The following is a 23,845-nucleotide window of genomic DNA, read 5'->3' on the forward strand; positions in this document are numbered from 1 at the left end:
GGGCCGCTTATCACGCTTATCACTTAATCACCCTAAAGTGCGACCTTTGGGGTTTACGCTAGGTACCATGTTACGTCATACAACTTATAATACACGGCATCAAGTTACATATGCAGTCAGTAAGTCTTGGATCTCGAAGTTTTATTGGAAAAAAGAAGAATTAAATCTCCAAAGCAGTATCCCGCAAATGCCGGACCAGGATTCTCTCCGCCAGAAATCATTCTGTTGGGAATCTCATTTGTAAGCCCATGATCCGAACGCAATCTAAATGCCCTTCTTTCCAACCCGCTTCTTGTCGGCTTCCTTGTTGGAGAACGGGAACCCAGCTGTTCTCTTATCTGCACCTGTTCGACGACTAATCTTGCCATGGCTGCTTGCAAAAAGCACACACCACAGTCCAACAAAAGCCAAGGCCGAGTTTCCAACTGAAGCAACCGCAAACACGCCCTGCCCTCCAGTGGCATACCAAGTGTATGTGTAAAAGGCCGAAGTTGCGTGGAACAGCGAAGTAACCATGAGAGTTGGCAGGGCATAAGGAGCTCTGGGATCCGAGTCCTCGGTAGTAACACCCTCTGCGATGGTGGCAGTCAGAGGAATCGAGCCCGTCAGCATTGCAGTTAATACTGCCACGGTAATGAGGCTGAAGCCGAGACTTCGGGCAAAGTAGACCTCAATAACTAAGCAGAAAAAAAATTAGTACCTTCATTGAGTGAGGCGGATTGATTCCAAAGCAGAACTGAGCGAAGTGAACATACTACTGGCTGGCCGAGTCTCATCCAAGAGCATGGCTACGATCATACTTGGCCCAGCCATCAAAGGCAAGCTCTGCAATGAAAGCCATCCTGCTGTTGCGTACGTGTATGCGTGAAAGACCTTGAGCCAGTAAATGTTAGCACTGAAGCAAATACCATGACGATTTTTGAGGTAGGTGGTAGTAGATATTGAGGGCGGGGCGCTTACATCCATGATGATGTGGTTTCGTTCTGTTGGAATATGGCGCACTTGAGAATTGTCAATCGAGAGTCTATAGAGATATGATCTGTTGCTGAAGTAAACTGAAGTAAAATGCAAAGAGAACTTCAAGGACCAAGGTTGCGTTGTAGCTCGACTTTGAGGGCGATTACGGGTGACGTCACTTTTTTGTCTCGTTTGCATCAGGATGCTACAAGCCTACAACTACTAGGTACATTCAAGTTATTTGATACATGCCACTAGTCACCCCTTTGATATTACTGTCTAGTATGAAATTTTGCAGCTAAAGAAAGGTCAGCTGGAGCAGCTGCTATATAGCAATTTCTTAGCAGACGCTTAATGACCGATTGATTAGGAGTTTTGGGATCGAAGAGTTAGTCTTGTTACGTACATATGTAGGAAGAGGATAAGTAGCTAGAGGTATAGGTACTAGAGACTAGTAAGATGAAGCTTAGTACATAAGGATTATCCTGATATATTAGTAAGTATAGTTAACCTAGTATTAATATATAATATACCAGAATTAGGGCTGGTAGGAACCGTGTAGGGTATATTGAATTTGCGTGCAGCTTTGCGTATAGAGGTAATTTGATCTTTTTTAATAGCTTCGGCAGCTAAGAAGACCCTACCCTCTTGTTCGATTGAATTTCGCGCGGATTGAGGGCGTTTGGATGGCATGGTGGGTGGTTGAAAAAGGATGGAACAAATAATTCACGCGTTTTGGGTTGATCTATGTACTTACCCATGTGATCCGCTTAGGAAGTGAAAGATCGAACCAATCATAGTGAATTATATCCCTGCGCCCTATTTAATGACCTTCCACCCCTTCTCACCCCAGGAGCGTTACTGCCATCCCTTCTTCTCCTTCTCACATCATATTTTTAAACTATGAATATCCAACGCCAGTATCCTACTGTCTACTGGATCTGGGGTGGAGGTATCTCTTTCGTATACGAGGTCCATCCTCGCATCGTGGTCAAAGTCCCGAAGTCTGGGGAGTTTGAGAGGCAACAATTCCATAAAGAGCTCGAGATATATCGAATGTTCTCGCAAAATCCACCTTGTCCCTCTATTGTACAGTGTTTTCACTTTTCTGACAGTGGCATCTTCCTTGAGTACATGAGAGGTATGACCCCTATTAGAGGTCTAAAGTTTATGTATCTTGTCTGCTAATATACTTCCTAGATATGTCACTTTCTTCTAGGATTCAAAATAATCATATACGAGACCAGCAAACTATGGTGGTGACTTTAGTGGAAAAGTTAGAACCCCTATCCTTACGATTAGAATGGATGAACGATCTCGCTCAAGCCGTTGCCTTTTTGGAATCCCTCAACCTTGCTCATGGTGATTTACGACCTGAAAACGTTCTCCTTGACCGTAATCGACTAAAGCTATCCGACTTCGATTGTGCGGCGAAAATCGGAACAATTTACGAAGCTTGCATGGCTCCATACGGCAGAACACTCTATCACGAGGAATCAGACCAAGGAGAATGTGGAACTTTTGGCTTCCTTGGCCCGCGAACAGAACAGTTCTCCCTTGGGTCTTTATATTATTTGATCAATTATGGCTTTGAGGTTTATGGCGACCGCTGTCTTGCCGAAGATCCTTACGAACATGGTCCGATGGTCGTGGACTTACTGCAGAAAATGGAGTTTCCGAAATTGGATGGCAATCCCCTGATTGACAACATCATTGACAAATGTTGGCGGAACAAATACTTCAGAGTTTCAGAGCTTGCCTCCCATACGAAAAAGCTTTTGCGCGAAAATACCAGTGCGATGGAAATTAACGAAAGTGGAGATAAGGCAAGTAGTGGAGTGGCAAAACTTGTGGAGACAATGTTCTACATCGGATGGAGTACGGTTATAGGTCACTTGATTCGTGGGGTGTTTACTGACCTGGGCATGTGGTGGAGGTCGTTATTACGGAGTCTCCAACGCGAGGCAAGTAGTGGCGACAATGATGTGGATCACGCCTGCTTGGCAGAGGACTTCGTTTCGAAAAGGGAATTCTGTCAGAGTCTGGAGAGACGTGGACTTCTTGAAGCGCTTTCTTCGGGCGAGCCTGAGGATATTGGTTTCCCTTGGGATTGGTATAGACACAGTATAGTCTCGAAGGTCGAATGATCATGATAAGTTTACTTATGCAAGTGGTGAAATCGATCCCGAATTGCAGTATCTACCTTAATAATATTTCCCAAAGACGATAGCTGGCAATGGCTACAATAAATATTAAAAGTATGGAGCTATCCGGTTGATATATGGTATGTTGGTGTCATGGTATGCTTTGCCTACATGTATTCACTCCTCTCTCTTATCAGTACTAACACTTAGGAATAATAGGTGTGGGATTTGTTTGAAGGGAGACATCTTTTCTATGGAAATGACCCTGATGGCAAAGGGTATTCGACCGGGGCGCATCTTGCAGAAGTTATGGATTTTCTAGGGCCACCTCCTTTAGATATGCTCCAACGTGGGAAACGAAGCCATGAACACTTTACAAGCGATGGTAAGTATTATTTTCTTGCTCAGTGCACTTGGCAAAAGCTTACGAAGACAACCTTACAGGGAAATGGAAAAATGACCTAGAAATCCCGACGGGGTTCAGTCTGGAGCTGTCTGAAGAGCTACTACATTCTGGCCTTCTATTCACCGTGCCATTGCTATGTGGAGTAAAAGTTAGGATATTATAAGCTGGGATGAGTATAAAACTGCACGCTGCCTTATAACTCTTTATAGTATAAAAGTTAGGATGAATAAAGTTAGGATAAATATAAAACTACGCACTATCTTATAACTCTTTATAATAGAGCAAAAGGTACTACCTTATAATTCTTTATAGTATAAAGGCTAGGATGAATAAAGTTAGGATGAATACAAAACCGCGCGCTGCCTTATAACTCTTTATAATACAAAAGTTGGGATGAATATAAAACCGCGCACTGCCTTATAACTCTTTATAGTATAAAAGTTAGGATGAGTAAAGTTAGGATGAATACAAAACCGCGCGCTGCCTAATAACTCTTTATAATACAAAAGTTGGGATTTCCTACACAGACTTGAATGTACTCAAGTGCTTGAATGCATACCCGACAAATTCTCTAGCAGGTATGTAGCTTTATCGCATACCGATATCTTGTCCGAAAATCAATATTGGTGTCCGCCTGTGTCGCTTTAGAGGCCGATGAAATGAGCCAGGATACAAATGGAATCAGCGGGATCTCTGCCATCGATCACACTAGCCCGAGATATTTAAAGGATCAAATACGTAGTAACAAAGGTCATCATTGCTGATACAAGTTCTGACACAACTAAGGGTGATATCATATGTTTTTTAGGAAATCATCATTTAGACTGGACATCTGGATAGATAATAGGTTCTACCTCTCATCGATGAATTCTGGGTTTTTGGTTACAATGGAAAGCCCAAGTGCCTCGTCACCATACCGGCGCAGATGAGTTTATTCTATGCTAAAGAGGCCTCGGCTTGCAGTCTTTATCAGCCCAAGATCGCCCAGTCAATGATCGCTCAGCTCATTCGTGGGATGGCCTTCTTACACAGTGAAAATATCATACATAGCGGTATGTCATGTTTATGAACAAGCTTGTACATGCTGAATTGCATAGCTAACCTTATTTATTTCTAACATTGAAGACTTTCATCTTGGTAACATTCTATGTAGTCCAGTTTCCTGAATTGATCGATCTATATTCCATATCAGAACTGTATGGCGAATTTGGAAAGCCGTATTCAGAGGCTGTTGTTCGCCGCGACATCTGGATGGTATGCCATTACCGAATGGAATACCTGCACATATCTTCTTGCTCAGGTTGGTTTGGTGTTCGCAGCCATGGGATTGCATTGGGCGAAGAAATGATTGTCCTTAGCGATTTCGGAAAATCTTTTAACCCCTATACAATGGTTTAATGAAGAGGGAGAATTGGACCTAGAAAAATCTAGAAACTACAGTGGAGTCCGCAGAACTTGGGATTGGATGTTAAAATATTGCGTACAAGAGCCTCGGACCAAGGTCGGACTGAAGATCGTGGCGCAGGAAGAGAAGAGGGCATTTGAGGCGATGCTTCGCCCAATGCTGAATTCCCGGCCAGAGGTCAGAGCTACTGCACAACAGGAACTGCACTCAGAATATTGAATGGGTGACAAGCTGGGGACAGCCAGCCCTTGAAGAAAGCTTAGTAGTAGGTGTTGGTAAGTATTCCTGCCACTCTGGAAGTAGTAGTGCTTACAGTATAAAGTACTACAAGTATGCACATATTCGGTAACAATCTGCGGACAAAGGTCGTGCAAAAACGGATGTGTTCATGAATAGATGTTTAGATAGTTATGAATTGAATTGTCCCAGATAGCGCCTTGGTACCACCAACTCCCGAATCGAAATCAACTCCAGCTGGAGTCCTTAATTTTTTTTATTGCTGGTTGATTTGACTCGCCCGCAAATATCTTGCGAAGCTGTTGTCGGCATCCGAAGGGGGAGCGGACTGAGATTCCGAGAGGGCTTCCTGGTAACGAGACGAGAGGCCCTCGTCATTGCCAGCACTGGGCCCCTCATACTCCTCCTCGCTGTCGTCCTCTCCATCTGCAAGTCCTCGCTTAATGATATCATCTTCGTCGTCTTCGGCCTCGCTGACGGTCTCTGGCTCCCGGTTGGGTCGACGGCTAGAACCAGTGACGTTCATATCTTGCATCAGCTTGCCCAGCTCCACCTCACGCTGAGACTCCTTGCTTTCTTCTCTTTCCTTCTTCTTGCGCTCAAGTTCGGGCTTGTAGTCACGCTCGAATTCTTGTCGTTTGACCTCAACGGCTTCGAAAAACTCATCAACACCATCACCGGTCATAGAGCTAACACCAACCACACTCAGATGTCTGTAGAACTCCTCCAACATTAAGCTCATGCTGTTCAACAAGGAACCCATGTATCCGCTTCCAGCTCCAAATCCACCAACGCCCCCCTCGCCTCCAAAGGCACCGGCTTCTTCCTCCTCCCGCAAAGCTGCTTGGAATTTATCAAAGTCGGTCATCCATTCCTTTGCGAATTCAGCATCCTTCACATCGGTCTTGTTGAAAACTAAGATCATCGGGAGCTTGGTCTTGTAGAGAATACTACAAGCATAGAGCATGTTGCTCATGAAGGTGCTGGTCGAGCTGGCGCGCGGGGTATCAATGACATATGCGATAACAGTAGGGAAAGACGAGGCAAGAGTCTCCAAAAGAATGCTTCCAGAAGCACTCCACACGAAGACTTCGATTTGACCCGGAGTGTCGACCAAAATATGTTCAATCGGCTTTGCATTGGGTTTTTCCGGGTTGGGAGTGGTACGCTTCTCCAGCAGGGAAATGATCTGGTCGACCTTGGTGGCGAATAAATTCAAGGATGTCAGGATTCCACCGTTGGGCCCGAGGTTGTATTGCTTCATGACTTCTTTGTAGTTGATTGAATCCCGGATATCAATGTTGCTCTCGAAGGGCACCGAGTGCACCGCGGGGTCGAGGTTCATGACATAGGGAACTTGTTCTTTTGAGTGGAGGTAGGAGTTAATGCGTTGCATGAAAGTGGTCTTTCCCGAGCCTAGATAACAATAGTTTAGCATTTGATAGTTCACTTTCAATACGCAGATGGGGTCTGATCGCCTTACCGGCCATGCCCACGCAGACGACGGAAACTGGAGTCGCCATGGTGAAGGGTAAGATGGGGCGAAGTAGTTGCAAGAATGAGAAACCAAAATGAACTGAATTAGTGTCGTAAAGACTTCGAGCTCACAATGACTGAAAGTGGTGAATGCGTGAATGCGTGAAAGCTCTTTTTTATCTGAAATTATTTTTTGTTCGCGGGGAAGATCTGCCCGCGCCTGGTCCGCCCGGCATTAACGTCATTCCGCCATTGCACCTCGACTTTCTATTCCTCCCCTTCTACACATCCAGCACCACAATGACGCTGGAAGACTTTGAGAAATCATTGGCGCAGGATCAGGAGAAGAGGAGAGAGACTAGTGATAGGGATCGGAGCCACCGAGACCGTGATCGCGACCGCAGCAGAGATCGATCATCGCGACACCATCGTCATCACCGGTCCAGCCACCACCGACGCCATTCGTCCCGATCTCGCGAACGAGAAAGCGGAAGGGATCGCGAATCCCGACACAGAGACGATGATGGTCACAGACACAAGCGCTCGCGCCGCTCAGGTGACCAAGGGGATGATGAAGACCATGAACATAAACGTCGACACCGTTCCAGTCGCGACGAAGAGTCTTCTGCGCCTAAAACGGTCACTCAAGAGGAACCTAGTGAGCTGAAGCGTGACTCCTGGATGGAAGCACCTTCTGCACTCGATATCGATTACGTTCAGCGACGGAATACTGGACAGGTGGAAGAGGCGCCGAAGGCTACAATGCTCCAAGCTGACTTTGAACTCAAGATCCACGACAAAGAGCTCAACAGCCACCTCCGTGACCTTAAGGAAGGAAAATCCCTGGACGATATTGAAGAGGAATCGTCCCAGCATGAAGTGGATTACACATTTGGAGATTCAGGATCTCAGTGGAGAATGGCCAAGCTCCAAGGTATCTACAGAGAAGCTGAAGAAACCGGCAAACACGTTGATGATGTTGCCATGGCACGCCTTGGTGACCTGCGGGCATTCGATGATGCCCGGGAGGAGGAAACTGAAATGGATCGACGCAAGATGTACGGCAAGTCTTATGTGGGAAAAGACAAGCCGAGTGGAGAGCTATTTCAAGAGAGAAAGCTCAGGAATGAAATTCGCCGAGACCCACAAGAACATCTTCGCGATCCAGCAGAAGAGCTCAAAGCAGAGGGTCAGGGACAAAAAATGGACGTTGTGCCGCCCGCAAACACCACACAGCCTTTGGACCCCACAGCTTTGAATCGTCTGAAAGCGCAGATGATGAAGGCAAAACTGAAGAAGGCCCCGAATGCGACTGAGCTCGAGGAGCAATATAATGCTGCAGCTGCCGCTATGTCTAACCGCAAGGAGTCTGATGTGGTTGTGCTAGGCGTCCAACAGAACCGTATGTTGGCGGGCGCGCGGAATGAAGTAATTCCCATTGATAACAAGCGAGGCCGCGAAAGGGGTCTGGTGCAGGCGAACGAAGACATGTCCATTGAAGATATGGTTCGCGAAGAACGCAAAACTCGCGGCCAGGCTGGAGGAGAGGGCAAGCGGTTAGCAGAGCGCATTGCGGGTGATGGAAAATTCGAGGTAAGTACATCAGTTGCGACCATCCTATCTACATGGGCTTATTTTTCTAATATGCATGTAGAATGAACTTGAGTATATGGACGACAATGCCTCCAAGCTGGCAAAGAGAGTTCATCGTTCTGAAATTGACATTAAGAACGCGACAGTCAATGACTTCCGTAAGATGAACAAGATCTTGGACAACTGCCCGCTATGTCACCATGAAGACACCAACACGCCCCCTATTGCTCCAGTGGTTTCTCTCGCCACAAGAGTTTTCCTCACCCTTCCTACTGAGCCCGAAATCAGCTCTGGCGGCGCCACAATTGTTCCCATTCAGCATCGAAACAACCTAATAGAATGCGATGACGATGAATGGGAGGAAATTCGCAATTTCATGAAGAGTCTTACGCGCATGTATCACGATCAAGGCCGGGATGTTATTTTCTATGAGAATGCAGCCCAGCCACAGCGCAAGCGTCATGCTTCTATGGAAGTGGTTCCTCTTCCGTACAGCCTTGGAGAAACGTCTCCTGCATTCTTCAAAGAAGCAATCCTCAGTGCCGAATCCGAGTGGTCTCAACATCGCAAGCTTATCGATACTCTTGCAAAGGCCAAACAGGGTTTGGGACGATCCGCCTTCCGGAAGACTTTAGTGAAAGAAATGCCCTACTTCCATGTCTGGTTCGAATTGGATGGTGGCCTAGGACATATTGTTGAAGATGAAAACCGCTGGCCTCGTGGTGATCTATTTGCTCGGGAAGTCATTGGAGGTATGCTTGATGCAGCTCCCGATGTCATCAAACGCCAGGGCCGCTGGCAACGTGGAACCGATCGACGGGTTGAACCGTTCAGGAAACGCTGGAGAAAGTTTGACTGGACTCGTATCCTAGTTGAGGGATAAGAGGCTGGGCCATGAGCCAGACTTCATGTATAATTTAACACCTCGATGTTTAATTTCAAAAGAAAACGTTTTCTCGTCTTCCGATTTGTATTATTGGTCACATTGCCACCTAGAACCTTGTATTCATCAAATTGTTCGTTCCTTGAAGCCGAATACCATACAAGTTCCTCGGTTTCCCCTGCCGCGCAATGTATTGGGCTCAACAAACCATCAGGCTTATCCCTGTGATATACCAGACCGGGATCTCAATTGGCATGGCCAGGGATCCCCATGATCCACTTGTATCTTCAGACGAGCTCGTGAGTAAAGAAATTGATTGGTGAAAGGTTATTATCAATCGACGCCTTGCGATGACATGCGGGGAACTGTCCGAGATAACGAAGGGCGTGGGGCACATTTTCTTTTTGGCCGATCCCTGTCAATTAACGACTCTTCTTTTTCAGTGCTTCACATTTTCAATTTTTGCCAAATCCGTGTAGTCTTTGCCGTCTTTTTTCTCAATTGCATTTCCTCTTAGCCACTTCTCCCTCACTCCTGTGTTCTCTGCCAATTCGGCTATCATCGGCCCACCCCTCAATTGTTCATATCGGTAAGTTGCCTATTGGACTAGGAGGCATCAATCCAGCGCAGTGACGAGGCTAACAGAAACGAATTTATAGTCTTGAGAACATAAGCAAGCATTATGGGCTCCAGCGGTACCGTTACGAAGATCCTCCTTCTTGGAGAGATCGATCAGTATGTTTTCCAAAACAGACTTTATCCTCAATAGACACTGCTAATAAGTCCACAACAGTGCGCAAAAGGCCTGGAATGCAATGAGTGAGCTCGGTGAGCTAGTGAAGTCAACCGCCAACAATCGCACCGAGTTTCTTCAGGAATGCCGCGACGGAAAGTATGATGGCGTTGTCGCCATCTACCGTACCTTCCACTCCATTTCCATCACTGGCCTGATCGACGAAGAGCTCATCAATGCACTGCCAAGTTCAGTGAAATTCATGGCACACTGTGGTTTGTGACCTATTTATCAATCACCGTGTTACTCCAGGTGATATATGCTAATTACATAATCTTTTACATAGGAGCCGGATATGACATGATTGATGTCCACGCCTGCAGTGCTCGCGACCCTCCCATCCGAGTTTCTAATGTCCCCACCGCAGTGGATGACTCCACTGCCGATGTGACCATTTTCCTTATTCTTGGCGCTCTGCGTAACTTCAACGGTGGCATGCACGCACTGCGCCAGGGCAATTTCCGTGGCCCAACAGCTCTTGGCCATGACCCACAAGGCAAAGTTCTGGGAATCTTGGGAATGGGTGGTATCGGCCGTAACTTGAAGAAGAAGGCCGAAGCTTTCGGTATGAAGGTCATCTACCACAACCGACGCCAGTTGAGTGAGGAGCTTTCAGGTGGAGCTCAGTATGTGACTTTTGATGAGTTACTCTCAACCAGTGATGTCCTCAGCTTGAACCTGCCGTTGAATGTGAGTATTATCTTTACCTGCAATTGATATTTGCTTGACTGATTCTATTCGTAGAAAAATACGCACCACATCATTGGCAAGGCAGAGTTTGCTAAGATGAAGGATGGCGTCGTTGTCGTTAACACTGCTCGTGGAGCGGTCATGGATGAGGCTGCCCTTGTTGACGCTCTTGACAGTGGAAAGGTATTCTCTGCCGGACTTGACGTCTTTGAAGAGGAGCCGAAAATTCACCCTGGGCTTATGAGCAATCATAATGTGATTCTTGTACCTCATATGGGTACTTGGTCTGTTGAGGTAAGTCGATGATGTGCCTTCTAGTTTGAACCAACATACTGATTGCAATTTAGACCTTGACTGAAATGGAAGGATGGGCTATTGGTAATATCCGCCAGGCTCTTACGACCGGAAAACTCAAGAGTCCTGTAACTGAGCAAGCCGATATGTAATGGGTTTGTCTGTATCTGGCTCACTCTGCATACATTCTGCATAGATGGATGGGTTATGGGTCTGGCGTATGAAGAAGGAAATTTGAAGTCAACTCGAGTCAAATAATTCAAAAAATCAAGTCGCTTAAGGGTCCGTTGTTTTTTTATCTATAATAACCACGACGTTAAGTAGATTGAAGTATAACTAGAAGGTGATAATATGGGGCTTCTGCATCGGGACTAGACTGATCGCGGGAGCTTGCTTCCTCATCTCCATCTTCCACTCTGCGACAACCATCTAGACCAGCAACATACTCCACCATGGCTGAATATTGGAAATCAGCAGTAAGTTTCTACCAGTTTTAGTTTATCTGTTTCTTGCTGACACTATCTTCCTCACCCCAGCCCCGCCACTGGTGCAAACAATGCAAGATCTTCATCCGCGACACACCCTTCGAAAAGACTCAACATGAAGCGAGTCCTAAACACCAGGGCAGTCTAAAGCGCTTTCTGCGCGATATCCACAAAAACAATGAAATGCAACAGAGAGACACAGCGCGCGCCAAAAGCGAGGTAGAACGTTTGCGACAAGCTGTCTCGGGCGAACCCTCCGCATCCCAATCCCATTCCGAAGGCAAACCCCCCGCACCAGCTAAACGCGCGCCTGCGCCATCCGACCGGCCCGTAAGCGTGGAGGAAAGAAAGAAACAGATGGCCCAGCTTGTTGAGATGGGGATTGCTATTCCACAAGAATATCGCGGCGACATGGCCTTGACTGGAGAATGGGAGACGGTCTCTGAAAAACAGCTTGACATACCAGAGGGTGCCAGGTCTATTGGTATTCGCAAGCGCAAGCTTGAAGGAGATGAAGACGAGGAAGGTGGACAGATCCCCGAGCAATATGTGAACAAGGGGTGGGGATCTAGGATGAAGATATACCCCGGCGCAGATGATGGTGGCGAGGAGGAGGATCTTGATGCTCTGTTTGCGTCTACTCAAGATTTGAAAAAGCCCAAAGTGGATACAGAGGCAACCGGCTTAAAGGAGCAGGAATCTTCATTTACTTTGGCCCCGAAGAAAGAAGAGGATAATGATGCTGATGACCAAATCGCTGGCTCGAAGGCTCCTCCTGCTGCCACAGAGCCCGATATGAACGAATCAAGTCCGGTCAAGAAAGAGGAGGTAGAACTCTCTTCTATACCACTTGCCAGTACAACTCTCGAAGGCGAAGCAGTTTCTAAAAGTGAGACGGTTACTGAAAAAGAGGAGGCACCAGGAGTTGTTTTCAAAAAGCGCAAAGCAAAGGTCATGAGGAAATGAGATTTGACGCAGCTTTGCCTCTACAGCGAGCTCTGATCATGAAAAAAACTAAATCTCTACAACTACTAAATATCAGTTGCAAGAGCGCCTCCGGTAAAAGATACTGGGGTATACAACCAAAGTCGGGTTACTCCCTCCACCTGGCCCAACACCATGTCGATATACTACTACGTGCAAGGAGTATCTTCTCATATGGCAAACCCAAGATCTCATATGCCTTCCAATGACCCTATTCTGTGATATAGTTTCTCAATACTTGGCTTGCTGTCAACAGATGCCTACTGAGAAGTTGAGTTCAACCTACCACGAGTCTGGTTTAAAGGCAATTTGGTGACAGGTTTATTGAGTCAACTATACTGAACCCTTCATTGGGTGGTCTCTTCTCTAAACATAAAGAGAGTGGTCTGTCCCAATTGGTTCCTCTAAAAATCAATGTAAAGAGAGCATTTGGAATCCCTGTCAATACACAAAGTTCCCTAGAAGTATGGAGACGGGCCCAGCACCACTTCTTTTTTGATGGCTAACAGAGTCAACAAAGCCAAAATTTGAGGAAGCAATGTGAATGAAGAAATGTTGAAACCAAGTAAAAAATTGTCTATTCTAAGCTTTAGGGTAGTGTGGCTTGTTAGTATAGCGCCGCCACCCCCAATGATTTTAATTTTTTTTTTCTTCTGGAGCGGAGACTTGGATCGCCGGAAAAGAAAGCTCCTTTGGTTCTCTCCAACTTCGCGCATCTCTTCCACGCCGCAACCCTCCTAATAGACTTGCACGGCCTCCACGCCACTTGTGCAGTTCTTGATATTTCCCATTTTGAGCGTTATTACCCGGTGAGTTCATCCGATTTGCAACAACCCCCCGCCTCCTCTCCAGCGTCAATCGGCCTTGTTCTTTCCGAGTCGCATCGTCCTCCCACCCGCGCAGGAGCCCGCAGAATCTCCTCTCCAGTACCCTCACAACCTGATCTACTCAGCCTAGATGGCTGCTACTCCTTTTCCACATTTTCCCCGCGATTAACGAAATTGGACTGCGGCTTTGGTTGTGAGCGGGGAAGATTGGGGCTGGGGTTCCAGCGAGAAGAATGCGACAAAGCAACCCCGATCGGCGGGCAAAACCTTTGGTGGAAAAGATCCTGAAATGTACTAGATCTTGTACAATTCACTGTTCCATCAAGGGTTGACTACCCCCGGGAGTCTGCTTGTTGGGTTTTGTTGGTTGGCTTTGCACATTGGACCCTACATATTGGACTGCACTGTGAACCACCGATTTGTGCACGGATTGCAGCTTCCTTTCCTCCAGCATTGATTGGATTATACTTTATGCCTACCCTGCGTTGAATTTGGAGAAGACTTGGATCATTGTGAACAAGCAACGAAAAGAAAAAAATCACCTTTGGCTAATATTGAATGACCTTTTAGACCCTAGGGAATAAATGATTTATCAGTCTCAGCCCGATCGATCTGGTGTGTTGCCTCTGCTTGACAAGCTGCACGACCTTTGACCGCAGATTTCGATCTATCCCACATCCCGTGCACTTCTCTAAATATCTCCGCATATATTGAACATACGCCACGGTGATCGAACCTATAGAATCGTTCGGACGGCCATAGCAGGTATATAGAATATGGCAGAACCTACAGAACCTAAACCCGGCGAAGTCGCCAATATGGCAGCCGAATCAAATGCGCCAGCTCCTCTGCCTGTGGTACAGACCGAGTCGCCCACTCAGCCGCCAGAGCAAACCAACACGTCAATGCAAACGCTACCAACGCCTGAGCCAGACCCCACGCCAGTCCCAACCAGCGAACCACCACAAGAACCACCACAAGAACATCAACCAGAGCCTCAACTTGAACCTCAACACGAACCTCAACCGGTACCCCATCACGAACCCCCACCCGAGATTCAAGAACGAACACCACAACCGCATATGGAAATGCACGAGCATTCAAGTCTCCCCAACCCACCGGAGGGAATTAATGAGACTACACCCGTGCCAAATACGGCGGCGCACTCCATCGAATCCACACTCCCGCCCATTGACCATTCCCTTCCTGCAATGGACACGTCTGGTTTGGCTTCATTCGATTCCGCATTTCAGTCAAGCGCCGAGCACGACTTGCAGCTTCCGGCCATTGACACGGACTTGCCCACCTTTGACTCAGCCCTGCCAGCGATCGGGACAGATGATATTCCTACAATGGACGACGATCATACGTTTGGAGACGATCATTTCGACTCTCACTCTGGGTCTGTAGAACCTGGTCATAGCGGACCTGGGTCTATGAATGGAGGGACACCCTACGACGCGCCATCCAACGGTTACCAGTATGCACAGAACCCAGATCCCCCCCAGCAGTCGGACGGACATCACCCACCTCCTCAGGCGCACTCTCAGCATCAATTCCAAGCGCAGCCTCAGCCACAACAGAGTTATCAGCACCAGAGCTCGGATATGTATTCCGGCTTTTCGTCCGTCAATTCAAACCCTGCGAATAATGGCCAAGGACAGCCAGGACAAATGCCACAAGCTCCGATTGGGTCGCCTATGCCTCCCATATCATCAATGGGCCAGTACATGACTGGTTATCCATCCAATGTCTCACAGCAAGGTATGAAAATCGATCATGTAGATGCGCTATCAGCCACCTGCTTTCCCAGTGATTCTAATAAATTTCTTTCCAGGGGGGCGACACAAGAAAGAAGTCAAACGACGGACAAAAACCGGCTGTCTGACTTGCCGTAAGCGAAGAATCAAGGTACGTTGCTTGTTGAGGTTTGATGCTTCCGCGGGGCGCGGGCCTCGCTTGTGCCCGCAGACCCCGCCATCGTTTATTTTGCGATTCTCCCGCTTCACCCACGACATCACTCTTTTTTTTGCGCACTTCTTGGACGAGGAACTAATTTTTCCCACAGTGTGACGAAGGGCATCCTGTGTGCAGAAATTGTGTGAAGAGTAAGCGCGAGTGTTTAGGTTACGACCCGGTGTTTCGGCCTACAGCATCCGCCCCCTCGGCCATTCAACCTGCGCCCAATCCTCCTCCGTCCTTGATCGTGAACCACCAGGGACCTCCTGTCGCAGCTGCGCCTTTGTATCCATCTGCACCCCCTGGTTACATGCCCGCTTCTTCCCAACCATTTGCGCCATCCCTCCAATCCGAATCTCCTAGCACCTCTACAGACCATCACCACGATCACAGAGCTTCCGTCGACACATCCATTACAGCAACCCACACCCAAGCTCCTCCCACAATGCAGGCCTCACATGAATCCCGGCCTCACAGCTCAGAGCCTGTCTACAAAGGTGCGCACATAATCCTTTCTGGTGTTTCTATCCTTTTCTTGTTTTTTTTTTTTCTTGTTTTTTTTTTGCGCCCCATGTGGAGTCTCGTGTCTACGAAAAATACTAATGAAGTTTTTATTAGCATCGAAAAATCTTCACGTCAATGACTTGATTGCTCTGAGGGGCATTGCTCCCCCTGCCCCGCATCCTATCGGAAACATCGCTCCTAGTCGTCTCGAAGAAATCCAGGCTGTATTCCTCGCCACATACGCACCTGCCATCGATAAGCTTCTGGAGGTTCGATGGTATTCTGAGAAGGCACTACCGGTCCTGATGGCTGACAGTCAGCTGATGGCTGATTACTCTGCTTTGATCAGCGCTTTTAATGATTGGAATCTTGGTGATCACAATACTCTTTGTCGCTTGGAGAGTTTCGAAGCTTCGATCATCTGGAGAAGTATGGTGCTTTGCCGCCAAGCACAGTCAGCAGAAAATGGGCAATATGGACAAGACTGGAACTTGTGTGCCACAGCTGCTCGTCTGGATGCGATAGAAGCGCTCTTGAGCTGGAACCACCTGGATACAAACCACCTATCTCGGTCCCTTGGAATGGAAGCCGCCAGCCCACCCAATCCACCAGACCAGTTCCTGCAACGCCAATTGGACTTCTGGAGTGAGCTTGGGGAGTTCCTGACGCTCCACGATAACGAAGCCAGCTCAGCGAAGCAAATTGACGATACTCTCGGACGTTGTCGTCATTTGCTTGATACATACGAGAACCGTGATATCATCTACTCGATTGCCATTACGCGACACCTCGGTCAACGCTGGGCCGACTTCCCTAACAGCTTGCCCAAGGTTGGATACACCAACGAGAAGGAATTCGGAACCAAACTCTTCGTGGCGAAGAAGTTCATCGAGGAAGAAGCCGAAGGCAAGGGCACCACCCAGATCTACAAGCGCGTTTGCTGCATGGCTGTCCGCTCCTGGTGGGCCGCTCGGGAGTAATTGATTCTTTTTTATTCTGGCCTTCCCAATGCCGGGATCCTTTGAAAGGCTTAATCCCAAATAACCCTCCTTTGCCCCCGAAGGGTTGTTGTACATCCACACCTTGGGAGGCCTTGTACACCTGCGCGCAGATCCGCAAATCCGTGGATCTTTACATCTCTTCCTCAAAATTTCGAAAAAGCATCATGGTTCCGGCGTTACGATGATTTACATTTCTTATTTCTTTTTGTCCCCTCTTTTATTGTCTCCCTCTGGGGTTCGGGGAACCGGGTAGTGAGCGAGTGAAGCAATATGGCGTTTATGGCCTTTATCTTTTCCCTCGGACGAAGTTTTTATTGTTTCCTGTGCATATACCGCCTCTTATTCGCGCGGGCGATCCCATGCCCCGCGCCGCCCAACTATGTTCAGTTGGATGATTTTACGTTTACAGTTCGATAGTCAAAAATATCATTATCAACATATCAATAGACCTGATTCTCCTATCCGTAGTAGCTATGTTGGCTGTGTTCTGTGCCTGTGATATTTTGCAATATGAAAACAACACTTGAATACAATGCAGCTAGATACCGTCGTAGATGCGGGGTTATGTTTATCATGTAGGGATATCAATTAATGTTATGAACATCCATGTTGTCAGAAAATCCGTCCACAGAAGATCATCCGTCTCAAGGTACCTCTACCCTAATCTTCATCTCACCCGTCTCGCCCTGAAACAAAAATCCGATATCCCTTGTCGAATCAACGAGCTCAACTTCTCTCCGCACAAACCGACTAGAACCCTCCGAAGACTCAACATGAGGCTGCTGAGACGATTCATCATCGCTATCTTCCGCCCAATCCTCTTCATCGACCGTTGCCTTTGCAATAGGATCCCACTCATCCGTCTCCCAGACCAATTTGAATCCAGCCGGAGCAAGATCAAACAGTCGGGACACGAGAGCCTTTAATTGATATGTGTTGAACGAGTGCGGAACCTCCTTGACAGGAATTTGTGCGGTATCGAGGTCCACCGCCGAGGGAGAGGATAGATGGAATGCCATCTTAACAAGTCGCGCAGCGACAGAACGCGGGTGAATAATTCTGTTGCCCGATCCATCTGCCTCAACAGCTCTGGTGATTCTCGGTTCGCCATATTGCTCACAAAGTTCGGCGTACCGCGGGTGCGCCGTAAGCACACGCTCCTCGTCCGCTTCGGTGGTAGCCGAGAGCTCCTTGCCGATGAGTGAGAGGTAGTACATCTCTGCATTTGAGCGGTCTTGTAGGGTGATTTTGCTGTAGTTGAGTATACTGAGGGTGGGAGGGAAGCGGGAAAGCGTTAGCATGAAGGCTTCGTCGACTGTCATTGCTTTGGAGGCGTTGATGGTGGATGTAGCTGCTGCAATGGATGGGGGAAGTGGGGGCTCGTCGTAAAGCGGATTTGAGGAGATGCGTAGAGTTGTGAGGCCCGGGAAGAGAGTTGGGAGGTGATTGAGGAATTCCCAGGATGTGATGTTGTTGCGTGAGAGATCGAGGGAGAAAACGGTTTCTGGGAAGTGGAAGTCGGGGGCGTCGTTGGAGCTCTCCAGGATTGTGCTGACATTGTTCCCGCGCACGGAGAGATGTCCCAGGTTTGGGAGAGTTGCTAGATGGCGAAGGGCTGATATTGATGTCACGTCGTTGTTCTCTAGTATGAGACTTGTGATGGTGTTCGCAAGTGGACATGATATCGTCGTGAGCTGGTTGTCTGATGCTGTGAGGTTGGTGAGTACCGGAAATCTGGACACTACCGCCGCAATCTATACTTTTCATTAGCTTGTTCCAGGAATTTGGATCCATTTAGAGGTTTGCATACCTCATCCCAGGTGAGAAGGGTCTGTTCCAGGCGCAATTCGGTGATGCCGTTAAACGTTAAATTCTCCTCCAAAGGATGGAACCGATTTCCACTGTGGTTGGAGTTAGTTCCGTCCAATCAAGTTTGAAACTGCAGATTAAAGCTCGGCAGACTTACTTCACTCTCAGTCGTCTCAGTAGTTTCAACTGGTTGCAAATCTCCCAAACATCTCGCCATTTAGTCAACAGACTACGGCTGAGATCCAATTCGATGATTTTCGGGCAGGTTATGGCAATCTTAGGAGCAGCCTCGACAACGGAGCTTTCAGGCTGCTCATACGAAGACAGTACACCTGCAATCCGTAGCCCATCTAGTAAGACAATTTGCAGCTGCTCCAGCTCTGCTAGCTGCTTTCGAATCTTATCAAAGCCGACTTCTTCGACGACTTTACCGCTGATCTCAATTGACTTTGAAGCAGATCCGGCATTTGAGGCGTTATGTGCCTCTCGCTGTTCAAATTCGGAGCCATATTTCTCATTCAGCGCCTCTAGGAAGCTCCTTGGTGGCTCTGATGGCCTGGAGGGGCGGACGAAAGACCCCGCCGTGGGGCGATTACTTTTGCCTGCAAAGAGTCAGTCATAGAACAGGATTTATCATTTGAAATAGTACATCTTCATACATGTAAAATAGCGCACTCCTTTATGCTCGCCTGCATGCTTGCCACGAGTTGGATCGTCCCATTCAACACCCAGCCAGTCGCCCGCGGTGCCCTGAACACCACCTACGTAACGGATCGTACATAGTTGGCCATCAAAAGAACGACGCTGGCCAATCTCGGTAGAACTCATCACAGCGAGTAAGGAATCCCCTGTCTTGATTCAAAAAACAACATAAACAATGGCCAAATTAGATTGCAAGTGACTTTTGTCCCTCTGCACTTGAAATCCGCTGACATAACCCGTCTTTTGATGTTAGATGTTGAGGTGCACAGCTACTCAGGAACAGACACATCAGACTACAAAGTGATTTGAGCATCTCTATGTGGACTTATACTAACTCTTCAATTTACTATTAGTATCTTCAAAAAGTAATAAGATCCTTGTCTTTTTGCTTATCATCTATTATATTCGCCTTCATCTTCAAATGGGTCACATGACTCCCGCAAATAAGGTTCCAAGAGCTGATACTGCCCATCACTCCCGTTATCTCAAAGCGCGCAGATTTGCCGTTTCCAACCTCACATCGGCCTCAAGATGGATTACCAGGTATATTCCCTCTCTCGTGCCCACAATTTCTGGCTCTTTCAATGTCGCATATGATGCTAATGAGAACTCCAGAACCGAGCAGGCTCCAAATTCGGTGGCGGTGGTGTCGCCGACCGCTCCGCGACCAACGCAGACCGTCGCGAGCGTCTCCGCAAGCTCGCCCTTGAACACATCGACCTGGACAAGGACCCTTACTTCTTCAAGAACCACGTCGGAAGTTTTGAGTGCCGTCTCTGTCTCACAGTCCACCAAAATGACGGCTCATACCTTGCGCATACTCAGGGCAAGAAGCATCAGACCAACCTCGCCCGTCGCGCTGCTCGCGAGCAACGTGAGGGCAAGAACCAAGATCCTTCATCCATGCCTGGTGCGATGGGTGTGCAGGTGAAGAAACAGACTATTAAGATTGGACGACCCGGTTACAAGATCACCAAGGTCCGCGACCCCTTGACCCGTCAAACCGGTCTGTTATTCCAGCTACAATACCAGGAGATCACACCTGGTGTGCTCCCACGAGTGCGCTTCATGTCTGCATTTGAGCAGAAGGTTGATGATCCGGATAAGAATTTCCAGTATCTTGTGGTTGCAGCGGAGCCTTATCAGACTTGTGGATTCAAGCTCCAGTCGAAGGAGGTTGATCGTCGAGAGGGCCGGTACTGGACTTGGTTCGATGAGGATAGCAAGGAGTTCTGGGTGCAAATCATGTTCAAGACAGAGCGCGAGGAGAGATTCACTGGTGTGCCTGGGTTGGCACCTATGCGAACTTGATTCTTTTTCTGTCTAGGAGGATACGCATCCTGATACAAAAGTACGAGCGGGTCTTATCGCAATGCTGGAGCTGGGCGTTTTGGGGTTTTTTTTTATCATGTAAATTTTAGTTGAAGCGATAGCATGTTCACGTTGATATCCTACTAATGAACTTGGAAAAATCAGGAATGGGCAGATGGATCTGACTAGATTAATGGATATTCTACAATGTGAATCCGCAGATCTATTTTCATCACTCATAACTCTTCGGAAAATATTAGAAGCAGGATTCAAGCAAGGTTTTTCGGGGTTTGGAGTATCAATCTCACGGAGTCACGGTAGTACAGTACGGTGTAACTAGTACTGACCGTAGATTCAAGTTACTACCGCCTACGCTTAACGCGTAGTACCTTATAGATCGAGGTGGCCGGCAAGCTTTAAGTCCATCACATGATATCATGTGATGTGGTCCGTGAAATAACTATTTTCCTAAATATGATCCTTCGGTGCTTCTTTTTTCCTTTCCTCGGAACAACTCTCTCCCGGACTCATCCAAACCACAAACAGGTAAGTTATCGGCTTACCGCCCGTCACCGCCTTTGACTCTTTTGCCTGATAAGGCCATGGAGCTACACTTCATTGTGTCTTGGACTCTTGTCATGTCACTGCCCAAAGTAAAAACACATATCTACGATATGATTTTTCTACTTTCTCTTCTTCTGGATCCCTTCCCATCCCTCTAAAATCCCTACCCCTCATCCCCCTTTTTTCCAAGTTTACAGATTCAACGCCCTCCTGTTATCTGCAGCCGGCTTCGTCCTGTTATCGCCAATGACCTCCGAATCGCAGGATCTGGATTCAGAATGGGATTTTGCCCAGGCACTCGATTTGCTGATGGCAGGCAGTGATAAACAAGAAATATCTCATCCGTCCGGAACCCCAGTTTCTGTACCATCTCATGAACGACCATTTGGCTATCGCTTTGCCAGCTCGGCGGCCTCGGCCTCCACTGGGCCTCGTGGTCCTCGCCACTGGCCTCACGACTCTGACCACGAGCCTCACAGCTCTCACCACAGGTCTCACGATTCTGACCACGACAAGGACAGTCCTGGAAATATCAATAATGAATCTCTTTTCAAACTACTCTATTCTGATCTGAGTGAATGGGCTGTAAGAGGATCATCTGCGGTATCCACTGGTAGTTCAAAGATACCCAGGTCCCAGCAGCCCTCGAACGACAGCTTGTTCGTACAAACCTCCCCGTCAGACTCACTTTCAACTCGTCTCCAATCTCGCCCAATCACAATTCCATCGAACTCTCATGCCATCAATCTTCCTGCTTTCGGAATACCCGCCGGACGTGTTGCTACCAACCGAAACGGCCCCTCAGAGCCCGCTCTGCAGGAAACAATGCTAAAACACCGTTCCTTGCCATCCCCTTACGCGGGGGGGAGCTCAGCAGAACAGAGGCCACCTGTTTCTCCCCTCGAACCCCATACCTCGCGCACGCCTATGACCATTCTTAGACGTGAACCCATCAATATGAATCCCAGCGATTCTAATCGCCCAGCCACGACGAGCAATAGCAGATACATTGAACATGCTCACAGGAACGATATTTCCGACAGCACTGTTAGCACAAGTTCAGATGCAATCCCTACCATATTCGACCGCCCTATTCCCCGGAACTCTGGGCTCCTGACCTTGGTCCCGTCCCAGGTGGGAATTGCCTCCACACAGAATGGGATTCAATCAACATCACCCTCTTCATACGAGGATACCTTCGGTGCATCTACGCACCCACGCAGGGCTCGAAATGGTGCCTCCAACAACCGTACGTTGCTCATTTCTCCGAACGACATGACTGTGTTGGAGCGGAGTAAGTCGATTATGACCAAGTTACTGGATAATCTTGACGACTATGCCCAGCTTTTACTCCAAATGGGAAATTCACAAAGCTCCATCGAGACTGTGGAGTCACGTCCTGTGCATGTCTTTGTGGATATGTCTAATATTCTAGTGGGATTCCACAACGCAGTCAAGTTTGTGCGAAATATTCCCTCTGGTAGTCGAATGCGTCGCCTCGACATCTCATTCAGCAACTTGGCTTTGATTCTGCAGCGTGGTCGTCGTGTTGCCAAGAAAGTCTTGCTTGGCTCTGACCAGGTGCCTTCCGTTGACGAAGCCCGAAAGCTGGGTTATGAAGTGAATATTCTGTCTCGCGTACAGAAGACGAAAAATTCATCTTCTAAATCAGGAAAGGCGCCCATCAAAGGCGCTCATTCTGGTAGGCCTGGAATGGCCGGTACCACAGAGCGCTGGGTCGAGCAAGGTGTGGACGAAATTCTGCACCTGAAGATGCTTGAAAGCCTGGTTGACGAGAAGAGTCCCTCAACGGTCGTGTTGGCAACTGGAGATGCAGCTGAGGCTGAGTATTCTGAAGGTTTCATGCGTATGGTGGAGCGGGCACTGCAGCTCGGCTGGAACGTCGAGCTGGTCAGTTTCTCGCAGGTGACAAGCTATGCGTACAAGAAACTAGAGTTTCGAGAGAAATGGGGTTCTCAATTCCGCATTATCGATTTGGATCTGTTTGTAGAAGAGCTTTTTGTGTGAAGGACATTGCTTTTGGAGATTTCAAGGTGTAACTATGGAAAGTTATGACACCTTTTACGGTGTGGAATTCATGTACTTGAGCAAATGATCCTTTTACATACCAGGCCTATCATTAGGGATACATACATGTATGGCGAAATTTATTTTTCTTCCCGTGGACCTATCTACCTATGACTTGTCTTCAAGGTGGTACCTAACTTGTAAGCATTTAACATTTGAATCAGCCTTGGAAGTTGTCTAGAAACTACTAGTAACTGGGTTGGCGCCGGGCTTTTACGCATGTTGAAGTTATTCCAATGTTGCTGCCTGGAATGCAAGGTTACCTAGGATTGACTTTTGGTGACTTGGAATCACATCATATGACACGGCCAATAAATTGCAATATGTTTCTTGTGTATATGTTTTTGGAATTGCTTGGCTGATGCTGCGATGCTGCAAGGTCCTGCTAATCCAGATTAGGCAAGATGATCGACAAACGTGACAAACATGCTTGTCATAGTGCGCCACCTTGGGGCTTCTCAAGTAACGTCATCTTGCAAGTATATGTGCCACTGAGGTTGTGATTCGCGGTATGGCGAGCCACGAATTCCAACTTGTCTTCAATTAACCCTGCTGAAATGTACGTACAACATAGTCAGGGTCTAAACTTGTTATACTACATTACAAACAGCGAACAGTTCAATAAACGACGTCACTCAATAGATTGCTCAGGTGTCATGGAAACTTCCATAGTTGAAGAAAGGTATAAAATCACTGTTTACCTCTGACCCAAACTCTTCTTTCTTCCAACACC

At 47.7% G+C, this 23,845-nt stretch overlaps 11 protein-coding genes across 11 annotated transcripts; 8 read left to right on the top strand and 3 right to left on the bottom strand.

The window, feature by feature from the left end:
• Positions 1 to 264: 264 nt before the first annotated feature.
• On the bottom strand, positions 265 to 966 carry N7466_004480 (uncharacterized protein; the record flags this gene model as incomplete). The annotated part of the gene is made up of 2 exons (XM_057163877.1): positions 265 to 677; positions 756 to 966. The coding sequence occupies 2 exons, from the start codon at positions 964 to 966 to the stop codon at positions 265 to 267; spliced, it is 624 nt and encodes a 207-aa protein (XP_057022558.1).
• An 894-nt stretch (positions 967 to 1,860) lies between these two features.
• Positions 1,861 to 3,566, top strand: N7466_004481 (uncharacterized protein; the record flags this gene model as incomplete). Its single annotated transcript, XM_057163878.1, has 3 exons — positions 1,861 to 2,098; positions 2,260 to 3,095; positions 3,321 to 3,566. 3 exons carry the CDS (start codon positions 1,861 to 1,863, stop codon positions 3,564 to 3,566), a joined length of 1,320 nt encoding a protein of 439 aa, XP_057022559.1.
• An 866-nt stretch (positions 3,567 to 4,432) lies between these two features.
• Positions 4,433 to 4,855, top strand: N7466_004482 (uncharacterized protein; the record flags this gene model as incomplete). Its single annotated transcript, XM_057163879.1, has 3 exons — positions 4,433 to 4,559; positions 4,700 to 4,761; positions 4,808 to 4,855. The coding sequence occupies 3 exons, from the start codon at positions 4,433 to 4,435 to the stop codon at positions 4,853 to 4,855; spliced, it is 237 nt and encodes a 78-aa protein (XP_057022560.1).
• Positions 4,856 to 5,405: 550 nt separating this feature from the next.
• On the bottom strand, positions 5,406 to 6,672 carry N7466_004483 (putative ATP binding protein; the record flags this gene model as incomplete). The annotated part of the gene is made up of 2 exons (XM_057163880.1): positions 5,406 to 6,565; positions 6,633 to 6,672. The coding sequence occupies 2 exons, from the start codon at positions 6,670 to 6,672 to the stop codon at positions 5,406 to 5,408; spliced, it is 1,200 nt and encodes a 399-aa protein (XP_057022561.1).
• Positions 6,673 to 6,925: 253 nt separating this feature from the next.
• N7466_004484 (putative cell cycle control protein (Cwf19)) lies at positions 6,926 to 9,101 on the top strand (the record flags this gene model as incomplete). The annotated part of the gene is made up of 2 exons (XM_057163881.1): positions 6,926 to 8,218; positions 8,280 to 9,101. The coding sequence occupies 2 exons, from the start codon at positions 6,926 to 6,928 to the stop codon at positions 9,099 to 9,101; spliced, it is 2,115 nt and encodes a 704-aa protein (XP_057022562.1).
• Positions 9,102 to 9,783: 682 nt separating this feature from the next.
• N7466_004485 (D-mandelate dehydrogenase-like dehydrogenase) lies at positions 9,784 to 11,030 on the top strand (the record flags this gene model as incomplete). Its single annotated transcript, XM_057163882.1, has 5 exons — positions 9,784 to 9,836; positions 9,895 to 10,109; positions 10,181 to 10,584; positions 10,639 to 10,878; positions 10,932 to 11,030. The coding sequence occupies 5 exons, from the start codon at positions 9,784 to 9,786 to the stop codon at positions 11,028 to 11,030; spliced, it is 1,011 nt and encodes a 336-aa protein (XP_057022563.1).
• A 300-nt stretch (positions 11,031 to 11,330) lies between these two features.
• On the top strand, positions 11,331 to 12,329 carry N7466_004486 (putative formin binding protein; the record flags this gene model as incomplete). The annotated part of the gene is made up of 2 exons (XM_057163883.1): positions 11,331 to 11,354; positions 11,415 to 12,329. The coding sequence occupies 2 exons, from the start codon at positions 11,331 to 11,333 to the stop codon at positions 12,327 to 12,329; spliced, it is 939 nt and encodes a 312-aa protein (XP_057022564.1).
• A 1,663-nt stretch (positions 12,330 to 13,992) lies between these two features.
• On the top strand, positions 13,993 to 16,617 carry N7466_004487 (putative C6 finger domain protein; the record flags this gene model as incomplete). The annotated part of the gene is made up of 4 exons (XM_057163884.1): positions 13,993 to 14,938; positions 15,012 to 15,085; positions 15,243 to 15,630; positions 15,752 to 16,617. 4 exons carry the CDS (start codon positions 13,993 to 13,995, stop codon positions 16,615 to 16,617), a joined length of 2,274 nt encoding a protein of 757 aa, XP_057022565.1.
• Positions 16,618 to 17,282: 665 nt separating this feature from the next.
• N7466_004488 (uncharacterized protein) lies at positions 17,283 to 19,275 on the bottom strand (the record flags this gene model as incomplete). Its single annotated transcript, XM_057163885.1, has 4 exons — positions 17,283 to 18,392; positions 18,449 to 18,539; positions 18,605 to 19,049; positions 19,107 to 19,275. 4 exons carry the CDS (start codon positions 19,273 to 19,275, stop codon positions 17,283 to 17,285), a joined length of 1,815 nt encoding a protein of 604 aa, XP_057022566.1.
• Positions 19,276 to 19,680: 405 nt separating this feature from the next.
• On the top strand, positions 19,681 to 20,460 carry N7466_004489 (spliceosome assembly protein PRP11; the record flags this gene model as incomplete). The annotated part of the gene is made up of 2 exons (XM_057163886.1): positions 19,681 to 19,692; positions 19,765 to 20,460. 2 exons carry the CDS (start codon positions 19,681 to 19,683, stop codon positions 20,458 to 20,460), a joined length of 708 nt encoding a protein of 235 aa, XP_057022567.1.
• An 810-nt stretch (positions 20,461 to 21,270) lies between these two features.
• N7466_004490 (NYN domain-containing protein) lies at positions 21,271 to 23,052 on the top strand (the record flags this gene model as incomplete). Its single annotated transcript, XM_057163887.1, has 1 exon — positions 21,271 to 23,052. One exon carries the CDS (start codon positions 21,271 to 21,273, stop codon positions 23,050 to 23,052), a length of 1,782 nt encoding a protein of 593 aa, XP_057022568.1.
• Between the last annotated feature and the right edge of the window lie 793 nt (positions 23,053 to 23,845).

The sequence above is a fragment of the Penicillium verhagenii genome (genome assembly GCF_028828195.1).
Source record: "Penicillium verhagenii strain IBT 33310 chromosome Unknown utg000005l_segment0_segment0, whole genome shotgun sequence".
Lineage (NCBI taxonomy): Eukaryota > Fungi > Ascomycota > Eurotiomycetes > Eurotiales > Aspergillaceae > Penicillium > Penicillium verhagenii.